Below are 22873 nucleotides of genomic sequence, written 5' to 3'. Positions count from 1 at the left end.
TGAGAAACAAACCATAAAAGTAGAAGGCCCTCTTTAACAGTAGGTATTTGAAGTCTTATAAGAAATAACAAATGTGAATTTTTCTTTTATTTCTCAGTTTGAAAGAACAGCTTTATTCTTGGTTATTCCTAATGTCCACTTAGTCCTCTTTTACTTTTCTTGGTAGGGTTAGGGTGGGATGGGGAAAATGGGACGGTATCATTTTGTCTTTTTAACTTTTTTTTCCACCTACAGCAGCTGTTTTTACCCTGTGGTCAGTCAGCTACTATATATAGTTTGCAGTTGCACTGCTGATCGACGCTTGATGGTCCCAGTTGGAAGTTGTTTGGGGGGCAGGAATTAGGAGAGGCCAGGACCTCCATTTAAACCAGTATCTGTAAGTGTCTCCTTGGAAAGAAAAAAAGATACTGTACCAGATCATGGTTTCATGGTAATTGACGTTTAAAATGAGCCTCACTTAAAAATTTCAATAATTCAGCTAATTTTTTCCCTTTGTGTGGTAACTCCACCAAGTTTGTCTAAATGTCTGAGTTTTATCATGATTAAGTTTTTACTTTCACATCACATGACAACTGGCCTGGGCTGAGATATAATCTCAGAACACAAAGTCATTCACCTCTTTAAAAAATAATTCTATGTGTGGCGGGTTATGTTATTTTTGTTCAAGGAGTACACAATATGATGCAGAATACACCACTGAAGGATTTTTTGGTTTGGCAAGTTCTTATTTTTTTAAATGGCTGTAAAACCCAGCAGTGTTTCTGAAATTACATACCTTACCTTATATACTGCTGACTTCAGAGCTCCAATTTACTTCTTGATTTCCCAGCAAGTGATTTTGAAAACATTTAATCTAATCATTTCCCCCTGCCCCATTCAAATCAAAGGAACTGGCGTCCAGCACTAATTTTCATGCATTTATGAAAGGATGCCTGACGACTCTTAAGTATAATTCAAAATTTTGTTTAATGTGTGTTCCTTGATGAAGTTCTTTAGGAATCCTAGAACTAACTGATTGCCCACTGATCCTCAAATGCAGGTTATGAACATTTAATAAAAATTTAAAACCAAGAGTTTCTTGTTCCTGCATTTTTATTTTTATTGTTTGGAGGGGACAAATAATTATTTTCTGTTTAGTAACAGAGAGCAGGGTATTTTGAATTTATTAGGGTCTTTTTCTGGAATCTGGGTTTCCTGTGTACACGAAGCTACCTTTCAATATTTTTGATTGTTTCTTTTAAGATTAAACCAATAGAGGAATAAATAGCTATCTTCAAACATAAGACCCAAAGGAAAAAGATTTCTAGTGATGTTCTGTCACCGTATTTTTTACCTATGACTTTGTACCATTAACTTTGTCACTGAGATGTTTTGATTAAAATTTTTAGCTTACTGTTCTTGTTTTGTTAGGATACTCTTTTTTTCTTGAATTGTTTTTATCAGCTTTCATTTGCAAGGCTAGGGATGATTATCTTGTTCTGTATAAAGTATTGTTGACTCATTTCTGAAGGGAGTTTTAGTAATTTAAGAGGTTATAAGTTTTTTAAATAAAAAGTTTATTAATTTATATATATTAAAGAGGCATTTTAAAATAAAAATGTTTTTAAATGACATTTTTATGCCTTTCAACTCTAGGTTTAAAAAAAATAAGTGGTTCATAGTAGTTCTTACAGAAGAATATTTTCTTTTACATAGAACTTTTAAGCTGAAGAGAAGTAGTAGTAGGTCCATGAGATTTATGATCTGTGCTTGGCAGGTAAACCTGCTTCCAACAAATTTACTTGAATTTTCCTTGGATTCTGGGTAAATGCCTTTTTCTTCCCTAATTTCACTAGTTTATTTTCATATGTATCTCTGAGATAGAGAAATATTTCAGTCAGTGCTGCCAAAATTGTTCCTTACAACTGGTTTATCCTTTTAGGTCCTTCCAGAATCTCTCATTGGTGCTGAAACTCAAATGGGTACTTTCTTCACCATTTATTTCTTTAGAATGAGTAATAAGAATTTTTAAAGTTTTTTTTATATTTAATATAATTTGATACTCATTGAAAATCAACTGAAGTTTCTCTACTATATTGAGAGGCATTGATTCAAGTTACTTTTGAATCAATGTTACTTTCCTGTGCTGCCAAAACAGATCACCTCAAACCAAGTGGCTTAAGAAACTTAATTTCTCCTGATTCTGGAGGCCAACAGTCTGAAATCAAGGCATAGGCTCAATTGTACTCCCTCTGGAGGCCCCAGGGGGGAATCTGTTCTTGTGGCTTTCAGCTTCTGGTGACTGAACCTCTGCCTTACAGTCCTTGCTGCCACCTCTTCTGCCTCACGTCTCACTCTGCCTTTCTCTTAGAAGGATGCTTGTCATTGGGTTTAGAGTCCACCTGTATAATCCGGGGTGATCTCTTCATCTCAAGATCCTTAATTTAATTGTAACTGCAAAGAGCCTTTTTCCAACTAAGAAAACATTCACAGGTTCCTGGGCTTAGGATGTGGACACATTTTTTGAGGGGCTGTCTTTCAACCCACCACAATAATGAACTCCATAGTTCTGCCTATTCAGTATTTTGTAGTTATTTCTTAGTTTAACTTGCCTTATTTCTTTAGGTATTTATGTATTAATGCATTTTGATCTCTGCTTTCTTTAACAGAGAACCTGGTTTTCTGTAGTAAGTTTACTTACTTTCCCATAATCTTTTAGTTTCTTATTTACAGATTTACTTTCACGTATCTCTTAAGTAGAACATTTGATTAACTTTTTATTTTCAGAACAAATCTATATTCTACATAATAATCAACTTATTCCTATTTTGGTATTCTTTTAATTCTTAACTAATTCTGAAATTACCATCTTGTGATTATATATATATGTATTCTTGTGATTATATACATATATTCTGAAATTACCATCTTGTGATTATATATGTGTGATTATATATGATATATATGATTATATATGATCACACATATCATATATAGTCATATATATCATATAATACATATAATATATATGATATATATAATCACAAGATGGTAATTTCAGAATCAGTAAAGAATTAACTGATTATATATCATATATGATATATATCTAATCACAAGATGGTAATTTCAGAATCAGTTAAGAATTAACTTATATATATCATATATATGATATATATGGAAATAACTGAAATCTTGATAAAGGTAATTTAACTTCTAAGACTGTTAATTATGTATGATGTGGTGAATATACTGGTATTTGATTTGTTTACCACTTAAAAGCCCTATCTGTAGGATAGGAAGTAACTTGAATGTGGAATGCTTAGAGACTCAGAATAAGAGGCCATATGTATATCCTTGAGCTGGAGTTTAAGGAAATCTTACGGGAAATTAAAAGGAAAGTTGGAGTACTGGCAGAGGAGTAGATGGGACTCATGAAAAAGGAATGAAGTTACCTTAAATTCTATCATCGTGAATTAAAGTGAAACTAGATTTATCTTAGTTTATAGCCTAGAATTCTATCCTAGGAATCTAGATGTATCTTAAATGTTGGGATAGCTGCATAAACAATAACTGTAATAGTTATGATCAATAATGAAAAATATTTTTAGCATGTTTTGTGAAGCTGATAAAAGTTAATAGAATGTCTTCAGATATCAGAATTCTTTTTTCTTTGCTTCTTTTTTAAAAAATTTCTTTTCCCCATTCCTATGCAATATACTGAAAACTGATCGTTGAAATTTGTAGGCCAAAAAATTATCAACACGAGTCGGGGTCTTTTTCTGTCACCCAGGCTCTAGTGCAGTGGCACCATCATGGCTCATTGCAGCCTTGAATGCCTGGGTTCAAGCCATCCTCCTGAGCAGCTGCCGTGCCATTATTTCTAGCTAAGTTTTAAAAGTTTTTGTAAAAATGTGGTCTTGCTATATTGCCCAGGCTGTTCTTGAATTCCTGGCCTCGGGTGATCCTTCTGCCTTGGCCTCCCAAAATGCTGGGATTACAGGTGTGAGCCACCATGCCCAGCCCCTAATAAATATTTTAATTACCGATTTATCTTGCTTAAATCAGTTGGTAACACTTGGAATTTTCTTCAGAATATATTTTACATTAGTGGCTCTGACTGCTAATCCCCCCTTCCCCAGATGCTAATGTAATATAACAAAATGCACAGTTCTTAAGTTTATATAAATTAAACTTAGGTTTTCAGTTGACCTGCTTTAAGTGTAAAATAGTTTGAAAAACACAAGAAAGAAGATAAAGAATTTAAGATTTTGACATTTCTCTAATATGCCCTTAACTTCTCCAAGGACTCATACTTTTTTTTTGTGAGACAGAATCTCACACTGTTGCCCAAACTAGAAGGCAGTGGTGCAATCTCCACTCACTGCAACCTCTGTCTCTGGGCTCAAGTGATCCTCCCACCTCAGCCTCCCGTGTAGCTTGGACTACAAGTGCACAGCACCATGCCCAGCTAATTTTTTTGGTATTTTTTTTTTTTTTTGCCATGGGAAGGGGTTAGAGATGAGATTTTGCCATGTTGCCCAGGCTGGTTTTGAGCTCCTGGGCTCAAGTGATCCCTCCGTGATCCACCATGTTTAGCTGATTCATACTTTTAACTGAAACATTGTTCCAAGTTCCTCAGAAACAGTCAAGGCTTTTTATCTAGAGACCATTTATAATTGGATCTTTCTTTTTGTAGCACTGACTCATCAAATTCATCCTAAACTCCTAATGAGTTAAATTTGTATTCTGAATCTTGCTGTAAAAGCAGCCATTCATTAGAATGAAACATGTTTACTTATAATTGGAGAAAGGAGCTTATAAGTCATCTAGTCTACCCCTTTATGACACTTCTACATTCTTTCTGCACTTCTGCCAAAATGTTGCCCAGCGCCGTCTCTGATATCTGTAGTCCTAACCAGAATATGAATTGTAGCTTGTATCCTTAATTTTACTCTTCTGTGCTTATTTGTCATTCATGTGAAGACCTTAAATAGATCTTAAATTGCTTCCTTTACTTTAGCTGAGAGTAATAGGACTGTGTAGGTTTGGGTGTGTCTCTGCATTAGCTTGTTTAAGCAGGATAATAAAAACTTTTAGTATAGGAAATTAAACATTTCCCAATCAAATCAATTCCAGTCTAACACAATTAAATTCTGATGAGGGAACTGGTTAACTTGCTAGACTTAGAGGAAAATCCTAAAGAAATGTAACTAAAACTCTATTTTTACACTTTATGAATTATAAACCTCTGTGAACAAACCAGTTATTTCAGGTTGCATTGGTGTATAGTTGTTTAATGCCTTATTTTTCTATTTTAAAATCACAGATGCAATTATGCATTCAAACACTGCCACAATATTTTGAGAAAGTTAAAGTTTCCCCTACTCCTACACTACGTACACCTTTCCCAGGTATGTACCAGTTTGGTGTGTCACTTTAGATTTCTTCCAAGAGCTTTTAAGTAGGTGTTTGAATTATGGGAAGATTCTTCAGTTAAATGAACTTCTTAGATGAGTTTTTAGTACAGTAGCACAAAAGATACCTGTGTACCTATGGGGATCCCTCTGTGCCATCACGATGGAGGGCAAGGGAAAACAGCACTCCGTATATACCTAGTTTACTTTCCCTCTTTTGTTTATTTGTCTAATTTTGTGGAGCTGATGCTTCTCAAATGGAATCAGAAGTTAGTCTTTCCTTTACTGTTTTCTCACTATGGTTTCTTAACTGGAGGTTGATGTTAGTGGTTGGACAGTTCAGTAGTAAGTAATGACTTCAGTAAGGGATCTCTAGAACCTAGATCCCTTAATCCCTGCGATATTCCCGTGTGCACATTGTTCCAGGTGCTGTGCTGGGTACCAAGGGATACAATGTTTGATAGACAATATACCTGCCATGATGGAGTTCACATTCTAGTGTGGGAAGACAAACAATAACGAGAAAATGAAAATTTACTGTGCCGTGCCAGGTTGGTTAGCCTGGTGGGTGCAAGGTAGGGGTTTGGAAATCTTCCAGAGCAAGTGACATTTGTGTGGAGCTGTGTAAAAGGGCAAGCTTGGAAGGTAATGTAGTCATCCAGGTGAGAAATGATGGTTAGGGGAGTGGAAAGAGTGGATGTTGACATTGAAAAGAATTCCAAATCTATTTTGGATATCAGTGGTAGCTGAGAGGACTTTGTGATTGAACGTGGAGGAAAAAGAAGAGGGTGGGTTAGTAGCACACTCAGTCGCAGTTAGTGAGTGCTGCTGTGTGCAAGTATTGTTCTATTATGTAAATAATTTTATCTTTATAAGGTAGGCACCATTCTTCCTCTTTTACAGACAAGGAAAGGGGAATACCTGTGGTTCACATTTGTAGTAGTCTAGCCAGGAGTTTCAGTCACTCATTTTCTGAAGATGCTCTGCCTGGCAATGTAGTTATATTGCTTGAAATGAGACCCCTACTCTCAAGGTATTCATCTAGAAAAGACATGAACTGCCAATTACAAAATAGGATCACACTGAAATTAGAGATGTGTTTATTAGCTTTGCTATACAGAGAGATAAAGTAACTCTTTAACTCTTTGCTTGGGTTAGTGGAGAAGGCTATAAAAATTACTTTGAATTTTTACTTTGAACATGCGTAATTAACATGGAATGTTTAGGGAAAAGAGATTTTCAACTGATAACATGATGAGCATGAGGAGTTTGAAGCATGGCATTCGAAGCTGTCTCAATTCTGCCCAGCTAACTTTTCCGTTCCTTGGTTTCATTCTAGTCCCGGTTTTCCTACTGGGCCGCCCCTCCGCACATTAGACCGCTCCTTTCTGGAATTCCAGCTCAAGCCCTAGCTTTTCTCCATCTGTCATGATCTTACCCCATCTCAATGTCAGGGTAATTTTTATGTACTATTAACATATATAATACTAACATAACATTATCATATTTTAATGTTTGGATCATCTTCTCTGCAACATTGTAACCTCTTGAAGATGGCAATAAAGGGGAGAATGACTTGATTTTAGTTTTTCTTTTAACAAAAATGGCAGAGTAGTCTGGGCACGATGTGGCTCATGCCTGTCATCCCAGCACTTTGGGAGGCCAAGGCGGGTGGATCACTTGAGGTCAGGCATTCGAGACCAGTCTGGCCAACATTGTGAAACCCCGTCTCTACCAAAAAATACAGAAACTTGCTGGGCCTGATGGCGTATGCCTGTAGTCCTAGCTACTCAGGAGTCTGAGGTGGGAGAATCGCTTGAACCTGGGAGATGGAGGCTCCAACTTGGGCGAAAGAGTGAGACCCTGTCTCAAAAAAAAAAGGGCCAGGTGTGGTGGCTCACGCCTGTAATCCTAGCACTTTGGGAGGCTGAGGTAGGTGGATCACCTGAGGTCGGGAGTTCGAGACCACCTGACCAACATGGAGAAACCCCATCTCTACTAAAAATACAAAATTTGCCGAGCGTGGTGGCGCATGCCTGTAATCTCAGCTACTTGGGAGGCTGAGGCAGGAGAATCGCTTGGACCCAGGAGACGGAGGTTGTGGTGAGCTGAGATCATAGCATTGCACTCCAGCCTGGGCAACAAGAGCAAAATTCCATCTCAAAAAAAAAGAAAAAGGGAGAGAGAAAAGGCGGAGTACTCTAGGGAATTCTAGTTTGTGTTTCTGTGAAATGTAGCTGAATCTCACTTTTAAGGGATGGAGATTTTTGAATGGCATTACTAGTTGGTAAGTTTTGTTCTAACAGGGTACCCAGGTCTAGTGAGTCCGATTCATTCTTTCCTTAAATAGATGAAGGAGGAAGAAACATGATCTCCACCCTCAAGAGTAAGGCAGAATGAGCAAAGTCAGAGAAGTTAAAAAAGAATTCTCACGCGGCCAGCAGTGCAGAAAATCCTTGGTTTAGCTCTGAATCAAAACCACTACTTTTTGTAATTTTTGAGCCTATGCAATTCTCCAAGGTTTTATGTTGTTTCTTCTGTTTCTCTGTAGGCACCAGAAATGAAAACCCCAAATAAGAAAGTGTTGCTTGAAGATTTTAGAGTACTGTATATGTGTATAAGTGTAAGTAATATTTAGAAGACGATTTTACTGTGCTCCAGCTTGGCATGAGAATTCCAGGGGCAGAAAGAAATGAGGGTGATGATACCTGGAAAGGAGAGTCGTATTAAGTCCCAGCCACATATTAAGTGCTAACCACCTACTGTGAATAGGTGCTAATGTTCTAGATTGACAAAATGCATAGTCTCTACCCTAAAGTAACACATAATTTAGCAGTGCAGAAAGATGTCACTTAAAAGAAAACTTGAATGTATGGCGAGATAGTTCACAGATTAAAGAAATAAACAAAGAACTGAGGAAATAAAGGAGGAATACAACTGTGTCCAGATGGTTACTTAACTGGGTGGCTGTTGCGTATGTAAGCAGGTGGTTCACCTAAAAGTTGGGTGTGATGTAGTGAATGCCAGCTCTTGGTGCACTTTCATATTGCATTGCTTCCGGGCTTAATTTGTGTTTACGTAGGAAAAAATTTTTTGTTGGTTTTTAATTTTTTTTTACAGGTTCCTTATAATTCCGTGGTTGATATTCAAAGTGAAAAAAATTATATAAGCTTCTAATGTGTGAGAAGCCGTCTCACTTGACATTTTTTATTTGGAATTTTTGCAGAGAATAGTTTTGTCACAGTCAAAAGATTTTGGGATCTTGGAGTGAGAAACCTCGGTGTAATTCCTATTTCTCTGCCATTCCGTATGTCATGTGGAGTAAGTGTCAACTTCTCAGTCTCAAGATTCTCATCCTTAAATGGAATACTTTTTGTCATGCTATTTTGAAGACAAAATGAGATAATATGTGGAACTGCCTAGCTCAGTGACTGGTACATCATGGATACTCAGAAAAAACACACCCTCTAAAATAAGAACAGTACCAAAAGACAGGATGTAAAATAAGGGCAGTGCCAAAAGACACATGCATGCTGAGTGTGTGAGAAAGAACTTCATGGCCTTCCTGGGTGGCGCAGGCCATGGCAGTTCCACAGCATGACGTGGTTGCTGTGGGCGGTAGAGCAGACATGCCGCTCCCCATCACTGCCTGGCTTTGATGCTTTCTTTCTTCAGCTGAGAGGACACAGCTGTGATACAAAGACCTTGTGTGTACAATCATGACCTCACATTTTCAATCTGCTGCTGGCAGAACCCACAATCTCCAATGTACAAGCCCTAGAGTTGGCCTGAGACAGACAGCATACAGAGGCTTGTAACATCCTTCTGGAAAACACTGTGTAAGCTTTCAGTGCGAATAAACATGATCAGTGGCAAGTTCTGTTAGATGTAGTCTGCAACCATCCTGATTTTACTGAGCAAGACTATGTTGATTTACAGGCGGCTGATGATTCCGTGGATAGCCCACTACTAGTATTTTTTACAAATTTAACAAGACATTCTTACTGGAAGATTGCCCTGTTCTTATGATACTGCTGCCCTTTTTCCTTCATTTGCTGTTCAGACTAAACTTGGAGACTACAGTCAGTCAGAGAACTTGCTAGGCCACCTCTCAGGTTATTCTTTCATTCCTGATCATCCTCAAAATTTTGAAAAAGAAATTGTGAAAATTACATCAGCAACATATAGGCTTATATCCTTGAGAAGCAGAAGTTAATTACCTAAACACAGCAAGTACCTTAGAACTCGGTGGAGTTGAATTCCACTATGCGAGGAATCAAAGTAACAATGAAATTATGATTGGAATGACATCAAGAGGAATTCTGATTTATAACAGACTACGAATGAGTACCTTTCCATGGTTGAAGATTGTAAAAATTTGTTTTAAGTGCAAACAGTTTTTTATTCAGCTTTGAAAATGGCTTGCATAAATCTGGAAAAAGATTATCAGGATTTAATATGATGAATTGTAGAGCATGTAAACGTTTGTGGAAAGCAAGTTTAGAACATCACATATTCTTCTGTTTGGACAGACCACTTCCAACTAGAAATAATTTTTTTGCACATTATTTTACATTAGGTTCAAAATTCCTAATGCACCGTGGGAGAACTGAAGTTCAATTAGTTCAGTATGGCAAAGAAAAGGCAAATAAAGACACACTACTTGCAGGATACTCAAATAAGCCATTGACATGGAAATTAATGAATTGGGAAGTAGTAAGCAGGAATTCAATATCTGATGAAAAGATTAGAAACATAAAGCCTTCCATCACAGCTGCCACCTGGAACAGGAATTCCTACTCATCAAAATTTTGCATTCATACAAGAGGGAACCTGATTATGACCATCTTCAGTTGGTCATTTGGTAGATTATGTGGTTCACACTTCTTCCAAAGTATTTGCAAATCGGAGATCACCATTATCAGCACAAGCTGATAGCATCACTCTGGAATCATCACCATTACAAGATACCGCTGAGATGGGTAGTCTCTGGCTTTACCACCCAAACAATCTAAGAAAAACAGTTGGAACCAAATTCATTATTTACATTTCCAACAAGATCTGGAAGATCATATTAATGAAACATTGATGTTACATCTTCTCTTTAAAAATCTACTCCTAATGGTGGTGTTCTACATGATCATTTTGTTCTAATCAGAGTGAACCTGATGAAAATGGAAGGTATGGAGTCAATGTAAAGGGGAATATGGTCAGAAGATGTCTGTGATCGTGTCCTGAGAAGCACCAGGAACACCTTTGAACTCGGTGACCCTCGATTGAAGAGAAGACCTAGTTGTATTGATCAGTGGTTGGGACTTTACAGACACATCCATGATTGGGTTGTCTTGCTTATTAAAGCTAACTGTGAGAGACATTCTGGGGAACTCATGCTTCTAGTTCTACCTATGCTGCATATGATATAGTGGAAGAAGTGCTAGAAAACGGGACAGACTTCCAGTACATTCTGGAGAAAGCCCCACTAGATAGTGTCCACCAGGATGACCATTTCCTGTGGGAGTCAGTGATCCAGCTAGCCAAGGGCTTACCGCTGGAACATTCTGGACACAATTTGATCAGCTTATCAACAAAAAAACTTGGAATGACAATGTCTGCTGCCAGGTTACCTTAGAACCTTTCCAAAAATAGATGCAGAGATAGTTTGCCTTATGATACTACATGGATCATTTTAAATGGTAATGAAGACTACATCAGTGCAATTCCAGCATTATAAGTCAGAACAGTGCTTGTCAAGGGGCATTACCACACACTTGAACAGATTTTTGGCAGATGACTTAGGAACAAGTTTTCTCCATGGTTGTAATGTTGACCACACAAGTTGAATGTGGCAGAGTTAAATGACCCCAATATTGGCCAGAACCCACAGGAAGTTCATCCTATGGATGCTACCAAGCCTTCTGCCACTCAGAAGAAGGAAGCACTGCCTTTATCTTCAGGAAGATCACACTGCTGTTTAACCAAGAGAAAAATGAGAGAGTCATCAGTCACTCAGATCCAGTACACAGGTTGGCCTGACCATGGAGACCCTGATGATTCAATGACTTTCTGGATTTTGTTTTTCATGTGCAAAATAAGAGGGATGGCAAGGAAAAACCTCTTGTTGTTTCTTGGCAGTGCTGGAGTTGGAAGCACCAGCATTCTTATTACTATGGAAACAGCCATGTGTCTCATTGAATGCAGTCAGCCAGTTTATTCACTAGACATGGTAAGAACAATGAGAGAGCAGTGAGCCGTGATGGTCCAAACACCTAGTCATTACAGTTTTGCGTGTGAAGTACTATTTTGAAAGCTTATGAAGAAGCCTTTGCTAAAGAAAGCAAAAGGAAAAAAAGAACTTTGTCATCTGTTAGGTTCCATTTATTGCATGATAATTGTGTTTGTGTTGATTATCGGGCAAGTAGCTGCTTGCTATTTTGATCTTATTTCAGAAGGGCATAATAATTTTACTATTCCATGAAACTTTTAAACTGGGTAGAAAAAGACTATAGTTTTTGTATGCTTTACAGCAGAAATCTTATAATGATTAACTGGTGGTATATTTCATTGGCATAAAAACACATTTAAAAGTTCAAGTAATTATATAAACCATGTAAATTGTATATGTAATCTTATTCAAATTGAAATTTTTTATGGCTGTACTTCTATGTAATCAAAGACTTTGTGGGGCGAGATAGACTAGCTAGCTATTTCTCTTGTCCATTAATCACTTAACACAGTTTTGAATAAAAAGTTCTGTTTCATTGGATAATACTAATGACAGTTTAACATATTTTAGATGGTTACTATGTTCTAGGCATTGTGTGAAGTAGTTTACATAGTTTCACTTATTTCACTGCAATCCTAGGAGGAGTAGTTACTATTATTACACTCATTTTACAGGCAAAGAAATAGGTCTGGAGAGGTTGGATGTTTTGCCCAAGTTCTCATCGTAAGGTGACGGATGAGGATTCTAATTCAAGTCTTAATTCAAGTCTAGTACTTTAGAACCTACCTCTTAGTGGCTCTCATGTTACAGTACAGGGGAGAGCAGACTGTTCCTTTACCCTCGTGGGGTCGCTAGGGCTTGTGAATTAAGAGACAGATTAATAGGAGAAGAGGCATACACATGTTATTGATGTTAGTATTTTTACATGCACAGGGAAGGAGGGGTTTATTTTTATTTTTATCTTTATTTTAAAGAGACGGGGGTCTTGCTGTGTTGCCAGGGCTGGACTCAGACTCCTGAACTTAAGCAATTCTTCTGCTTGAGCTTCCTGAGTAGCAGGGACTGTAGTTGTGCCCTTCTGTGCTTGGCTAAAGAATGGGTTTGTATGTGATTTTTAACAAAGGCTGATAAATTGTGAAGTGACTAGTCTAAGGAGAAGAGGATTTCAGCTCCCAGGGGTGGTAAATTGTGGGAAAATGACTGGGAAATGTATGATAATAAAGTTTGCTATGTAGGTTTATTTTGCCAGTTTCTGGTCTCCTAATAAGGGTCAGGGAGACACCGTTACAGATGGAAATTCATATGACCTTTCCACAGGGAAATGTATGTCCTGCCATAGGCAGTTAGGGAGAGAACAGAGAACTCTTCCTGTGTCTGCTGTGTCTCGGCTGCCTTCAGCTCACAATAATCCTAATGCCAAAGCAGCGTGTTTGGGTGTGGCACATTCTCTGATTCCTTTCAACAGTATCATCTATACTTAATAGTGGAAGTTTCTTTTAAAAAATCATGTTTCAGGTTTTGCATGTGGAAGGCAAATGGGCATTATTGAGATAAATGAATATATATTTTTTAACAAAGAATGCTGTGTATTTATGTCTCTGTGGCATTGTGTTTTGGAGGCTAAGGTGTTGAGCATGTGATTACTTTAAATTCCATATTACTACCTGTTTTTAAGATTAAAAAAGAGTTATTAGGCAGTTTATGTATCATGAGAGCAAATTAAAAACAACATAAATGTGATCAAGGTGAGGTGAAACTAGTCCACTTCTAATTCAGGCCTGCTTGTGAAAGCCAGTTTGTGCAAGATAAGTAAGTTTGTTTGACGAAAACAGAATAACTAGTTTGTCAGTTGTGATGAAGATACATAGTTATTCAGAAACATTTTTATTGGCTACCTCTGAAATTAATAAATGAAAACAGAAAGTATTTTTTTTCTGTAGGGGATGTGTGATGAGCTCTTAAAAAGTGGATGAACCTAAAATTATGAAGAAGCAATTATAATGAACTTAAAATTACTTAAAGAGTTATGAAAGACAAAAAGAAAAGCCATGTTTTCTTGTGCCTTATATTGAAGTGACAAATTATGCAGGATACATTTGTAGAGGGAACTAATGTGATTTAAAAAATGAGTACTAGATTTACAGAATGATGCCTTTAAAAGTCACTGGTGCACTTAAATTATTTTATTTATGTTTATTCTGAAACTACCTTTATTTTGAAAATGAGATATAGCTTTACCTACTGGTGACAAAAGTGTAAATAATAATTCTGTAAACATGTGTTAAAAACCAGCTTGGTGCTAGGCTCTTGGGGTAGAAAACTGATCAGGCTATTGAGGAGCTCACAGGCCATAAGGGACTGGGGACTTGTCATTAGGTGTGCAGTGTGTTCTGGATGCTCCTGAAGGAGTGTGGGCAGGTGTGCACCACCATGCCTGGCTAATCTTGTTATATTTCTGTAGAGACAGGGTCTGGCTGTGCTGCCCATGCTGGGTTTGAACTTCTGAGCTTAAGAGATCTTCCCATCCTGCTCCCACTGCCCCCGCCCACCCACTCCACCTCAGCCTCCCAAAGCACTTGGGATTGCAGACGTGGGCCACTATGCCTGGCCTGTGCAAAACTTTTAAATCAGTGCATACTCAATGGTCTTGATGCAATTCTGGCTTGTTGGTAAGAGAATGGGGATTTACTCACAAGCCAGGATGTCACTTTTAACTCTGAACAGATCAAACTATTGGTTTTACTCATTTATGCCATCGATAAACTTTATGAATAAAAACTCACTGGGCAAATATTTAAACATACTACATACATAACACTGTGCAGTTTCTAAAGAAAGTAATGGAAACTTTAGTCACATCCCTGGCTTCCAGAACTTTATGTTATCTAGGTGCATTTGTCTGCAAAGTTGTTGGGTTAATTGTCCCTTTCTTTCCTGTCTTTTTAAGATGTTAATAAATAGTGTCATGACCAAAAGATAATCCTTATGGACAAGATAGATCTAAAAAGGCTTAGCTAATTTATAATCTTACATAATCCATGATGACAAGATGAAGAAACAAAAATGCCCTGAATAAAAACCTAACACCATTAGCAGCCATTTCCTTTTAAGTCTTTACAAGTATACTCCCAGTTTCTTGAAAAATTTATTCTAAAATATATAAGACACACAAAACAGCAGAAAGACTAATACAGGTACGTTGAACACCTGTGTACCTACCGCCCAGTTTAAAAATAAACTGGCTGGTGGACCGGAAGTCCACTGTGTGCTTCTCACCAGCTCCTGCCTCATGCTGGAAGTTGCCCTTTTGTTGAACTCTGTTCTTGGTGGAGGTGGAGTGAGTCCTAATCATGAAACCACGTTTCTCTCATACTTACAGAATAAAGTTTTAATCTTTAGCATGGAATTCAAAAGACTTCTGGCATTCCAGTTCAGAGCCACCCCTCTGGTCTCCTTGATCCTCAGCCCGACACTGCCCATGTACCCAACAGGCCTCCAGGGTCACTGCTTCCATTCATTCTTATTCTCATGAACATTTTCCTTTATCTCATCTGCCAAAATCCCACCTAATAATCCTCCTGCTCTGCAGTTTACAGTTCTTTAAAATTAAAAAAGGTTGTGTAGCCTTCTAGTTTCCTGAAAAAAGAAAAAACAGATTTTAAACATTAAAAAGTACCGTATTTTCATAGTATTTGCATTATGTCTCATTACAGTTCCTGTGGACATGTCTGTCTCTTACTAGATTGATTGTAGGCTCTTTGAAGGAAGATTTATGTTATGAACAGTGTTTTATATATTGTTAGCAATCAATAAATGCTTGTTATATTTTTCTCATGAGGATATTGATTATTCTATTTTAATTTATGACCATTAACCTGTCCTATACATAACTGCTTTGTGGACATGAGCAGTTTTGATCTCTGAGGCTCCTGTGAGGAATCTAATTTTTGTTAATCATGGATGGAAATATTCACAGCATTGTTCATCAGTTTCTTCACATTGTCTTCCTTTGTATGTTACATTATATTACAGATGTTTTAAAATATCAAATTAATGTGTTTTTTTTGTTTTATTTTTTAGATATTGCTATATGGAGATTTGCCAAAAAATAAAGAAAATATAATATATTTAGCAAATCATCAAAGCACAGGTTTGTATTTCATTTGCATGAAACGTAGGTTTTTCTACAGATGGCACATGGGCATTCAAAATACCATTCTTATATTTAAATGAAGTGGGTTTTTTAAAACATCGATTTTCTGTGCAGATATTACACCTGTTCTTGTATTTCTGTGATTTTACTTTTTGGAAAGTCAGAAACTTGAAAGCTGTGAATTTTCCTAAATTTACTTTCTCCCTCTGTTGGATGTAAGTAAGCTATTTTCTTACTTGCTTGGTTTGTTTTTCCTTTGTGTAGCTCTTTAAATAGTGTATTCATTCTTTTTGTAAGTGATGTTTCTAGAAGTAGCATTGGGTCGAAGTGTAGATATACACTTTACATTTTTGATTGCTAAGCTGCAGAAAGGCTGTATTGGTATGTGAGTACTCATTTCCCTACTATGCTAGTCATTTCTAATGTCTGCACTTCCTTTCCTTCTTCAAATGGGTTTGGTTTAATTCTAGTTTGCTACTGTTCCATCAGAGGAATTGCAGAGGACTGGTCTTCAAAATAGTGCAGTATATACTTTAGGTTAAGATACTTCTAAAAACCTTTGCATTTTTAAGTAATTCTAGAGTCCCAAGAATTTGCAAAACAGTACATTGAGTCCTATGACCCTTTCAGCAATATTTTTCCCAATGGTGACATCTTAATATAATTGTAGCACAGTAGCAGGATCAGGAAATTGTCATTGGGTAAGGTACTTTTTAATTCTCCAAATAATTCAGCCCTCCAAGAAATCCCACTTCTTGTGTTTTCAAACCTGTAGCTAGCTACTTTTGGTGCATACTTCCTAAATTCCATTTTTATTACTTTAAAAAATGTTATACCTAGAAGCTCAAAGCTAAAAACAGCCTGATCAATATAGTACTCTTAAGCTAAAAACAGCCTGATCAATATAGTACTCTTAAGGGAAATCACTTATGCCTGTGACTCTTTTAAAATTTTCTTTCTGTCAGCTGTCTCTTCATGATTTTGTGGTTTTTATTACTTATACCATAGATGAGGTGTAGAAAGTATAAGAAGTTAAAGTGCGTTTTTCTCAATTTAGTGAAGTAATGATTACATTCAGATTTATAGGACAAGAGTTGAAGCTACAAGGGGTTGATAGGAATTTTGATGTATATGTGTATTTTCCCCAACTTTATTATATGACTGGTTCAGACTGTTTTATCTAATTACATTTCACTCTCGGCAAAAATAGCAAAACAGTCAACCAATGGTCAGTGCTGCTGATAACTCTGGTCTGTGCTGACATATTGGCCATTTTACTTCTAACACCATTCTGCTGTTCCTGTCCTGCCGCTGACGGATGTTTCTACCAGGTTTCAAATATCAAATAAAAGGGATCCGTGGGCCCAGTACAGGGAATGGCTCTTGATAGCTTTGATTTTCCTACATTTCCTTTATATTGATCCAGTGTTAATTTCGTGTAGAGTTGTCTTTCTGTTTAACAGGATTCTCTTAAAATTCCTTCTTCAGTTTCCCTGCCAGCTTTTCTTTGTCCAGGTTTCAGTATAAACTCCACTCGATTAACAGAGCTCTCTAGTAGTGACTCGTGGAGTAAGTTCTCTGAACATTTCTGGAAGTGTTGCTGATAGTGACAATAATGATAACTACTGCTGTTCATTTGTATGCTTACTACATGTTGGCTTTTATATATATTCCTTCAGATTGAGGACTTCTAGAAAATATCTATGAAAAAACAGATTACAAAACAAAAATAAAAAACAATTCTACTTGTATTTGGGACCAGAGGTACTATGGGAAGGATAGTCTTCATCCTCAGACCACACTGACCTGAATTTCATTTATCAGTTTAGAGAACCACTTCCCCTTCCCTTCACCCTAGCTCCAAGTGCCTGTGACTTTGTATCACTGCTCTGGCACCAGATCCTGATCCCAGCAGGATTTGGGAAGTCTGCTTTTTGAAAGCCTTCCTTTTAAAATTCGATAACTTGGGAAAATACTAGGGGAGTGATTTTAAATTTCTTTAGAATTACAGGCTTTAGTCAGTATATGACAGAGCCTTTTCCTAGAAAAAATGTGCATATAAAAATGTGTATGTAGTTTTAGGGTTTCAGAGACCCCTAAAGCCTGGCCATAGACATGGTTCATTGTCCGATCGTGTTTAGGTACCCTTGTAAAACCCTTCTGAGATATTAAGTATCACAGCGGAGTATCTCTGAAAATGTAATTAACAGAAAGAACATTTCAAAGACTGCTGTTCTGCTTAGACTTTCTTGTTTGTCTTCTGCCAGGCTTGCCAGAATAAATGAGTTTCCTGGCCTGATACTCAAAAGAATTAACATTTAAATTAGTCTCTCTCTTCCCTTGTTTTCACTTAACACATCCTTGTCTCTACATTCTGTCTCTGTCTCTGTTAACTCATTTCTCTCTGGAGTCAGCAGGATACAGTGACTGTTATTCCTTCCCCTTATCCTTCAACAATCTACTTTTGATACTATTTGCCAATTTTTTCTTTTTTTTCAGACAGAGTTTCGCTCTTGTTGCCTGGGCTGGAGTGCAGTGGTGCAATCTCGGCTCACTGCAACCTTCACCTCCCGGGTTCAAGCCATTCTCCTGCCTTAGCCTCCCTAGTAGCTGGGATTACAGGCATGCACCACCACACCTGGCTATTTTCAGTAGAGACGGGGTCTCACCATGTTGGTCAGGCTGGTCTTGAACTCCTGACCTCAGGTGATCTGCCTGCCTTGGCCTCCCAAAGTGCAGGGATTACAGGCGTGAGCCACTGCTCCCTGCCTACTATTTGCCTCTTTATTCTCATGAAATGTTCCCTTTTCTTGGTTTAAGCATCAATTTTCTTGTTGAACAGCATGCGTGGTGAGTAGAATGTTATAAAAAGGCACGGACTTCGGAGTCAGAGAGACCCAGGTTCCTGTTCGGCATTGCAGAAATGCTATTCTGCAACAGGCTGTGTGTCAGTGGGCAAATTACTTATCTCTCAGAGCCTTATTGGTAAGGCGTGAGTGCTAGCTCCTTTAGGCCCTTTACAGAGGCTATCTTCTAATCCTGGTAGAGTACCTGGCTCATAGATGACATTTAAAAGTGGTTGTGATGCCAGTCATAATGGCTCACCATTAGCATAACACTGGATCCATGGTAGGGAAGCGCTGCACATGCAGTATCTCTTAGACTACACAGGGCCCTCATGAATTAGGAGCTGTTCTTTCATGACGATAGGGATGAGGAAATTAGACTTGCTGCCTCTCACTGCCTTCCACTCCTTTCCTCCAAGGAAGTGGGAACAATGACACTGCTTTGGGTTGATCGCCATGGAAGAGTCTCACATAGCCAAATTTATTGCTATCTTAGTTAAATTATGCCAGAACACAAAATATGAATAGTTATTGTCAAAGTAATATAATCTCAACTGTAACTGAGATAGTCAGAAACTATCTGTAATCTAGTGTCCTATCTGAAACATAGCTGAGAATAAACAAGAAATAAAGATAATTCAGTAGCAAATATTGGTGGCGCAAAGCTTGTATATTTTGACTACTTAAGCTAGTTGTTAAATGTTTCCACTAAAATTTTCAAGTTTAAGGGCATAGCCCAGGGCAGCTTATTATGAACATGACGTACCTTGAAAATCTTATACTTTCTCTTAAAAGTTCTTGGGAGGGGCATCTGAAGCCATAATATAACCATAAACCCATTTGTTTTAAAATAAAATCCATTTTTAAAATTCTTCCAAATTAAAAAAAATAATTGTTGCAGGAAAAGATGCTAAACCTGGTTTTTAACTTTGTACCCCAACTATATTTCCAAGATGTGCTTTAGCCTGGGAACATACAGAACCATACAGAATTAGTTCTCAATTTAGTCAATGTATTGACTGCTTACTTTTGCATTTGGTACAGGTATAACAGGATTGATTATATGGTTTCTAAGACATGACTAGAAGGAAATGTTTATCAGTTATTATTTGTTTGATCTAAATTAGAAGGGGCTAGGGAGAGGGCTTCAACAGGAAATTATATACTTTAGAGAAAAGTGATCATTGATAGCCCAATAGCATAGATATCTCAACCCAGTAACACAGGTCATGTCTGTCTCTGGGATCATACACAGTGTAGGGGAGCATCTTTGCAAGCAGCATTCTACTTTTAGGAAGCCATACCAAAAGTTCCATATATATAGTAATTGTAAGTCTTCAGTCATCAAGAAAAAGTTAACTTGTGAATGATAATCCCTGATTAAAAAGAGAGATGTATAATAATTGCTAAGACATTTTTCTGGGTTAATTTTTAGTATTAAAATGGCTAACTCTTCTTTGGGATATTCTGACTAGTATGGTGCATTGTCTAATGGATTTCACATAGCTGAGAGCTAATCATCCTGTAATCTGTGGAAAACTGTCCTCTTTGGCTAAAACTTTATTGTAATTCCTTTAAATCCTCAGCTTTTATTTTCTACAGATTTTGTTTGTTTGTTTTTTTAACATTTCCTTCCTCTGACTCACTCCTTTTGTTCTCATTTTGTGGCCTGAGGACATGTGTGATGCTAGAACTGTTGTTTTCACAGATTCTTAACAATTTTCTTTTCGAGTATCAATTGAGCTCATGTGTGTATTAACTAGAGAAGTCTCCCTTACATTTCATTCTTATATGTTTTCTTTCTCATCAAGAAATAGAGTAGTTTGTAGCCATTTACTTTCAAATCTAAATTTCTGTGGTTCTTAACACTTTTATCATTTGTCTTCTTAATTTCACTTCATTTCCTCTTTAAACCGTGTCCTCTGTTTCCCATCTTCTGCACCCACATTGCCACTTCCTGTTTGTTTTATTGGCAAGGGCCGCTCTCTGTGTTGGGAATTTTTTCTTTTTGAAAGCTCAACTAACAACCTCTAGGAAGTTTTTTGTTGCTGCTGTTATCAACTCATGCCATCTTACCCTTGTTTTTGCAACCCTTTGTTAATAACGTATTTATTTAACTGTAGTTATTAGCAGCCTGGGATCATTTTACTTGGTTACATGAAGAACGTGTGTATCTACCCAGCACTATTGTAAGGCATGTGAGACCTTTGTTTGATTGCCGTCCTAACCTAGTACCGAGTCCTAAAAACTCATTAGTAAAAGATAAACTGTCCTTGCTTTTTGCCGAACATACATATACACACACAGAATATTTAGTTGCAATTCATAGTTTCATTTGGCCATTTTTTGTTTATAATTTCCCCTTTCTCATTAAAAAAAATCTTTGTTTTCTAGGCTTTAGGATTTAGAGAAGCTCATTTTACTCCGTATACATGCTGCTGTTGGATTACTTAGGTATTTTGTGACTGTGTTTTATCTTTGAAATAAAAAGCCTTTCAAGAAATGCAAAAAAATCTCAAAAAACAGAAAATGTATATTTTTAGAATATCTCAGATTGATTTTAAAAAATTTTAAACATCCTAATCACAGTACTTTTGACGCACACTCCTAGTACAACTTGTGCAGAGGTTCATGTATGCATTAACTGGGTCCTGTCTCTGCAGTTGACTGGATTGTTGCTGACATCTTGGCCATCAGGCAGAATGCGCTAGGACATGTGCGCTATGTGCTGAAAGAAGGATTAAAGTGGCTCCCATTGTATGGCTGTTATTTTGCTCAGGTAATTTGTTTCCATGCTTTTCTCTCTATATATGTAGTTTGTAAATTTTGTTTTGTTTTGTTTTGAGACGGTCGCACTTTGTTGCTCGGGCTGAGTGCAGTGTTGTGAACACAGCTCACTGCAGCCTTGACCTGTGGGGCTCAAGTGAACCTTCTGCCTCAGCCTCAAGTAGTTGGGACTGTGGGTACCCACCACCATGCCTGGCTATACTTGTGTTTTTTGTAGAGATGGGGATCTCGCTGTGTTGCCCAGGCTGGTCTTGAACTCAAGCAATCTGCCTGCCTCATCCTCCCCAAATGCTGAGATTATAGTTCACACTGCCATACCCAACCCTATAAAAATGTTATATTTTAAAATGTAACATATACTTCATGTAAATGTATAGTTTTTAGAATGGGTTTAATAGTTTATTCTCAATTGAAATAATTTTGTTTGGTATTTTTAGTGGTGTGTACTTATACACCTGTCTGATTATCCATATACAGTTTTCCTTCAGCATCTGTGGGGACTGGTTTTAGGACCACCACAGACACCAAAAGCTAAAACACAAGGCTCAAGACCCTTATTTGGAATGGGATAGTATTTGCATATAACCTGTGCACTACTTTAAATCATCTCTAGATTACTTATAATATCTAATACATTATAAATGCCACGTAAATGGTTGTTATACTTTATTTTTATTTGTATTATTTTAATTGTATTATTTTTTATTTTTATTCACATATTTTTGATCTGTGATTTGTTGAATCTGCAGATGTGGAACACATGGATATGAAGGACCAGCTGCAGTAAAATGAAAGAGCAAAAATGCAAATGTACAAAGATCAAACAAATAGGAAATTTAAAGGCATAGAATTTGATACGCAATTATATTAAACTATTGATAACAGTAATTAGTGATCTGTATGATATTAAAAAAAATAGCTGTATATATAAAACTTATTTTCTCCTGTTCTGGAGGCTAGACATCCAAGATCAAGGTGTTGACAGGGTTAGTTTCTCCCAAGGTCTTTCTCCCTGGCTTGCAGACAGCAGCCTTCTTCCTGTGTCTTCATGTGGTTTTTTTCCCTGTGCCCAAGCACCCCTGGCATTGCTTCCTCTTCTTAGAAGGACTGATCACACTGGATGACTAATCCTTCTACAAAGACTTGTAAGGTCCCACTCTGAGGCCCCTTTTTAACCTTAATTACCACCTCTAAGTCCCTCTCGCTGAATACAGTCACAGTGGGAACTATTAGGGCTTTAGTAGACTGACTTGGGGGAACACAGTTCTGTCCATAACAATGCCACAGAAATATCTGTAGCAGGACTGATTTTTTAAAATCTGTAAAGATCGTGAGTATTGACATTTTAAGGAAGCTTTTTAGTGACTCCGTAATAAGTGGGTGGAAGAATGGGGAGTTAAATCCATCTGATTGATCAGGTTTTTTTATTTTTAAAAATGTATATTTAAGAAAGAAAGCATTTTCATTTTAA

General features: G+C 37.2%; 1 protein-coding gene across 2 annotated transcripts in view; it reads left to right on the top strand.

Moving 5' to 3' along the window:
- Positions 1–22873, top strand: part of AGPAT5 (1-acylglycerol-3-phosphate O-acyltransferase 5) — a 52188-nt gene that overhangs the window by 1148 nt on the left and 28167 nt on the right. The window contains exons 2-4 of one of the 2 annotated variants that reach the window (XM_033177569.1): positions 5306–5390; positions 15697–15766; positions 21279–21394. Coding sequence is in view for 1 of the 2 variants with exons in the window: in XM_033177560.1 (XP_033033451.1) it covers positions 15697–15766; positions 21279–21394 (186 nt within the window). In the remaining variant the exon portion in view is untranslated. The remainder of the gene's footprint in view (positions 1–5305; positions 5391–15696; positions 15767–21278; positions 21395–22873) is intronic. The other variant, XM_033177560.1, reaches the window with a different exon arrangement.

This window comes from Trachypithecus francoisi, unplaced genomic scaffold (genome assembly GCF_009764315.1).
Source record: "Trachypithecus francoisi isolate TF-2019V2 unplaced genomic scaffold, Tfra_2.0 Contig01558, whole genome shotgun sequence".
In the NCBI taxonomy this organism is placed as follows: Eukaryota; Metazoa; Chordata; class Mammalia; order Primates; family Cercopithecidae; genus Trachypithecus; species Trachypithecus francoisi.
The sequence above is the reverse complement of the archived record's forward strand: the minus strand, read 5'-3'. Positions and strand labels throughout refer to the sequence as shown.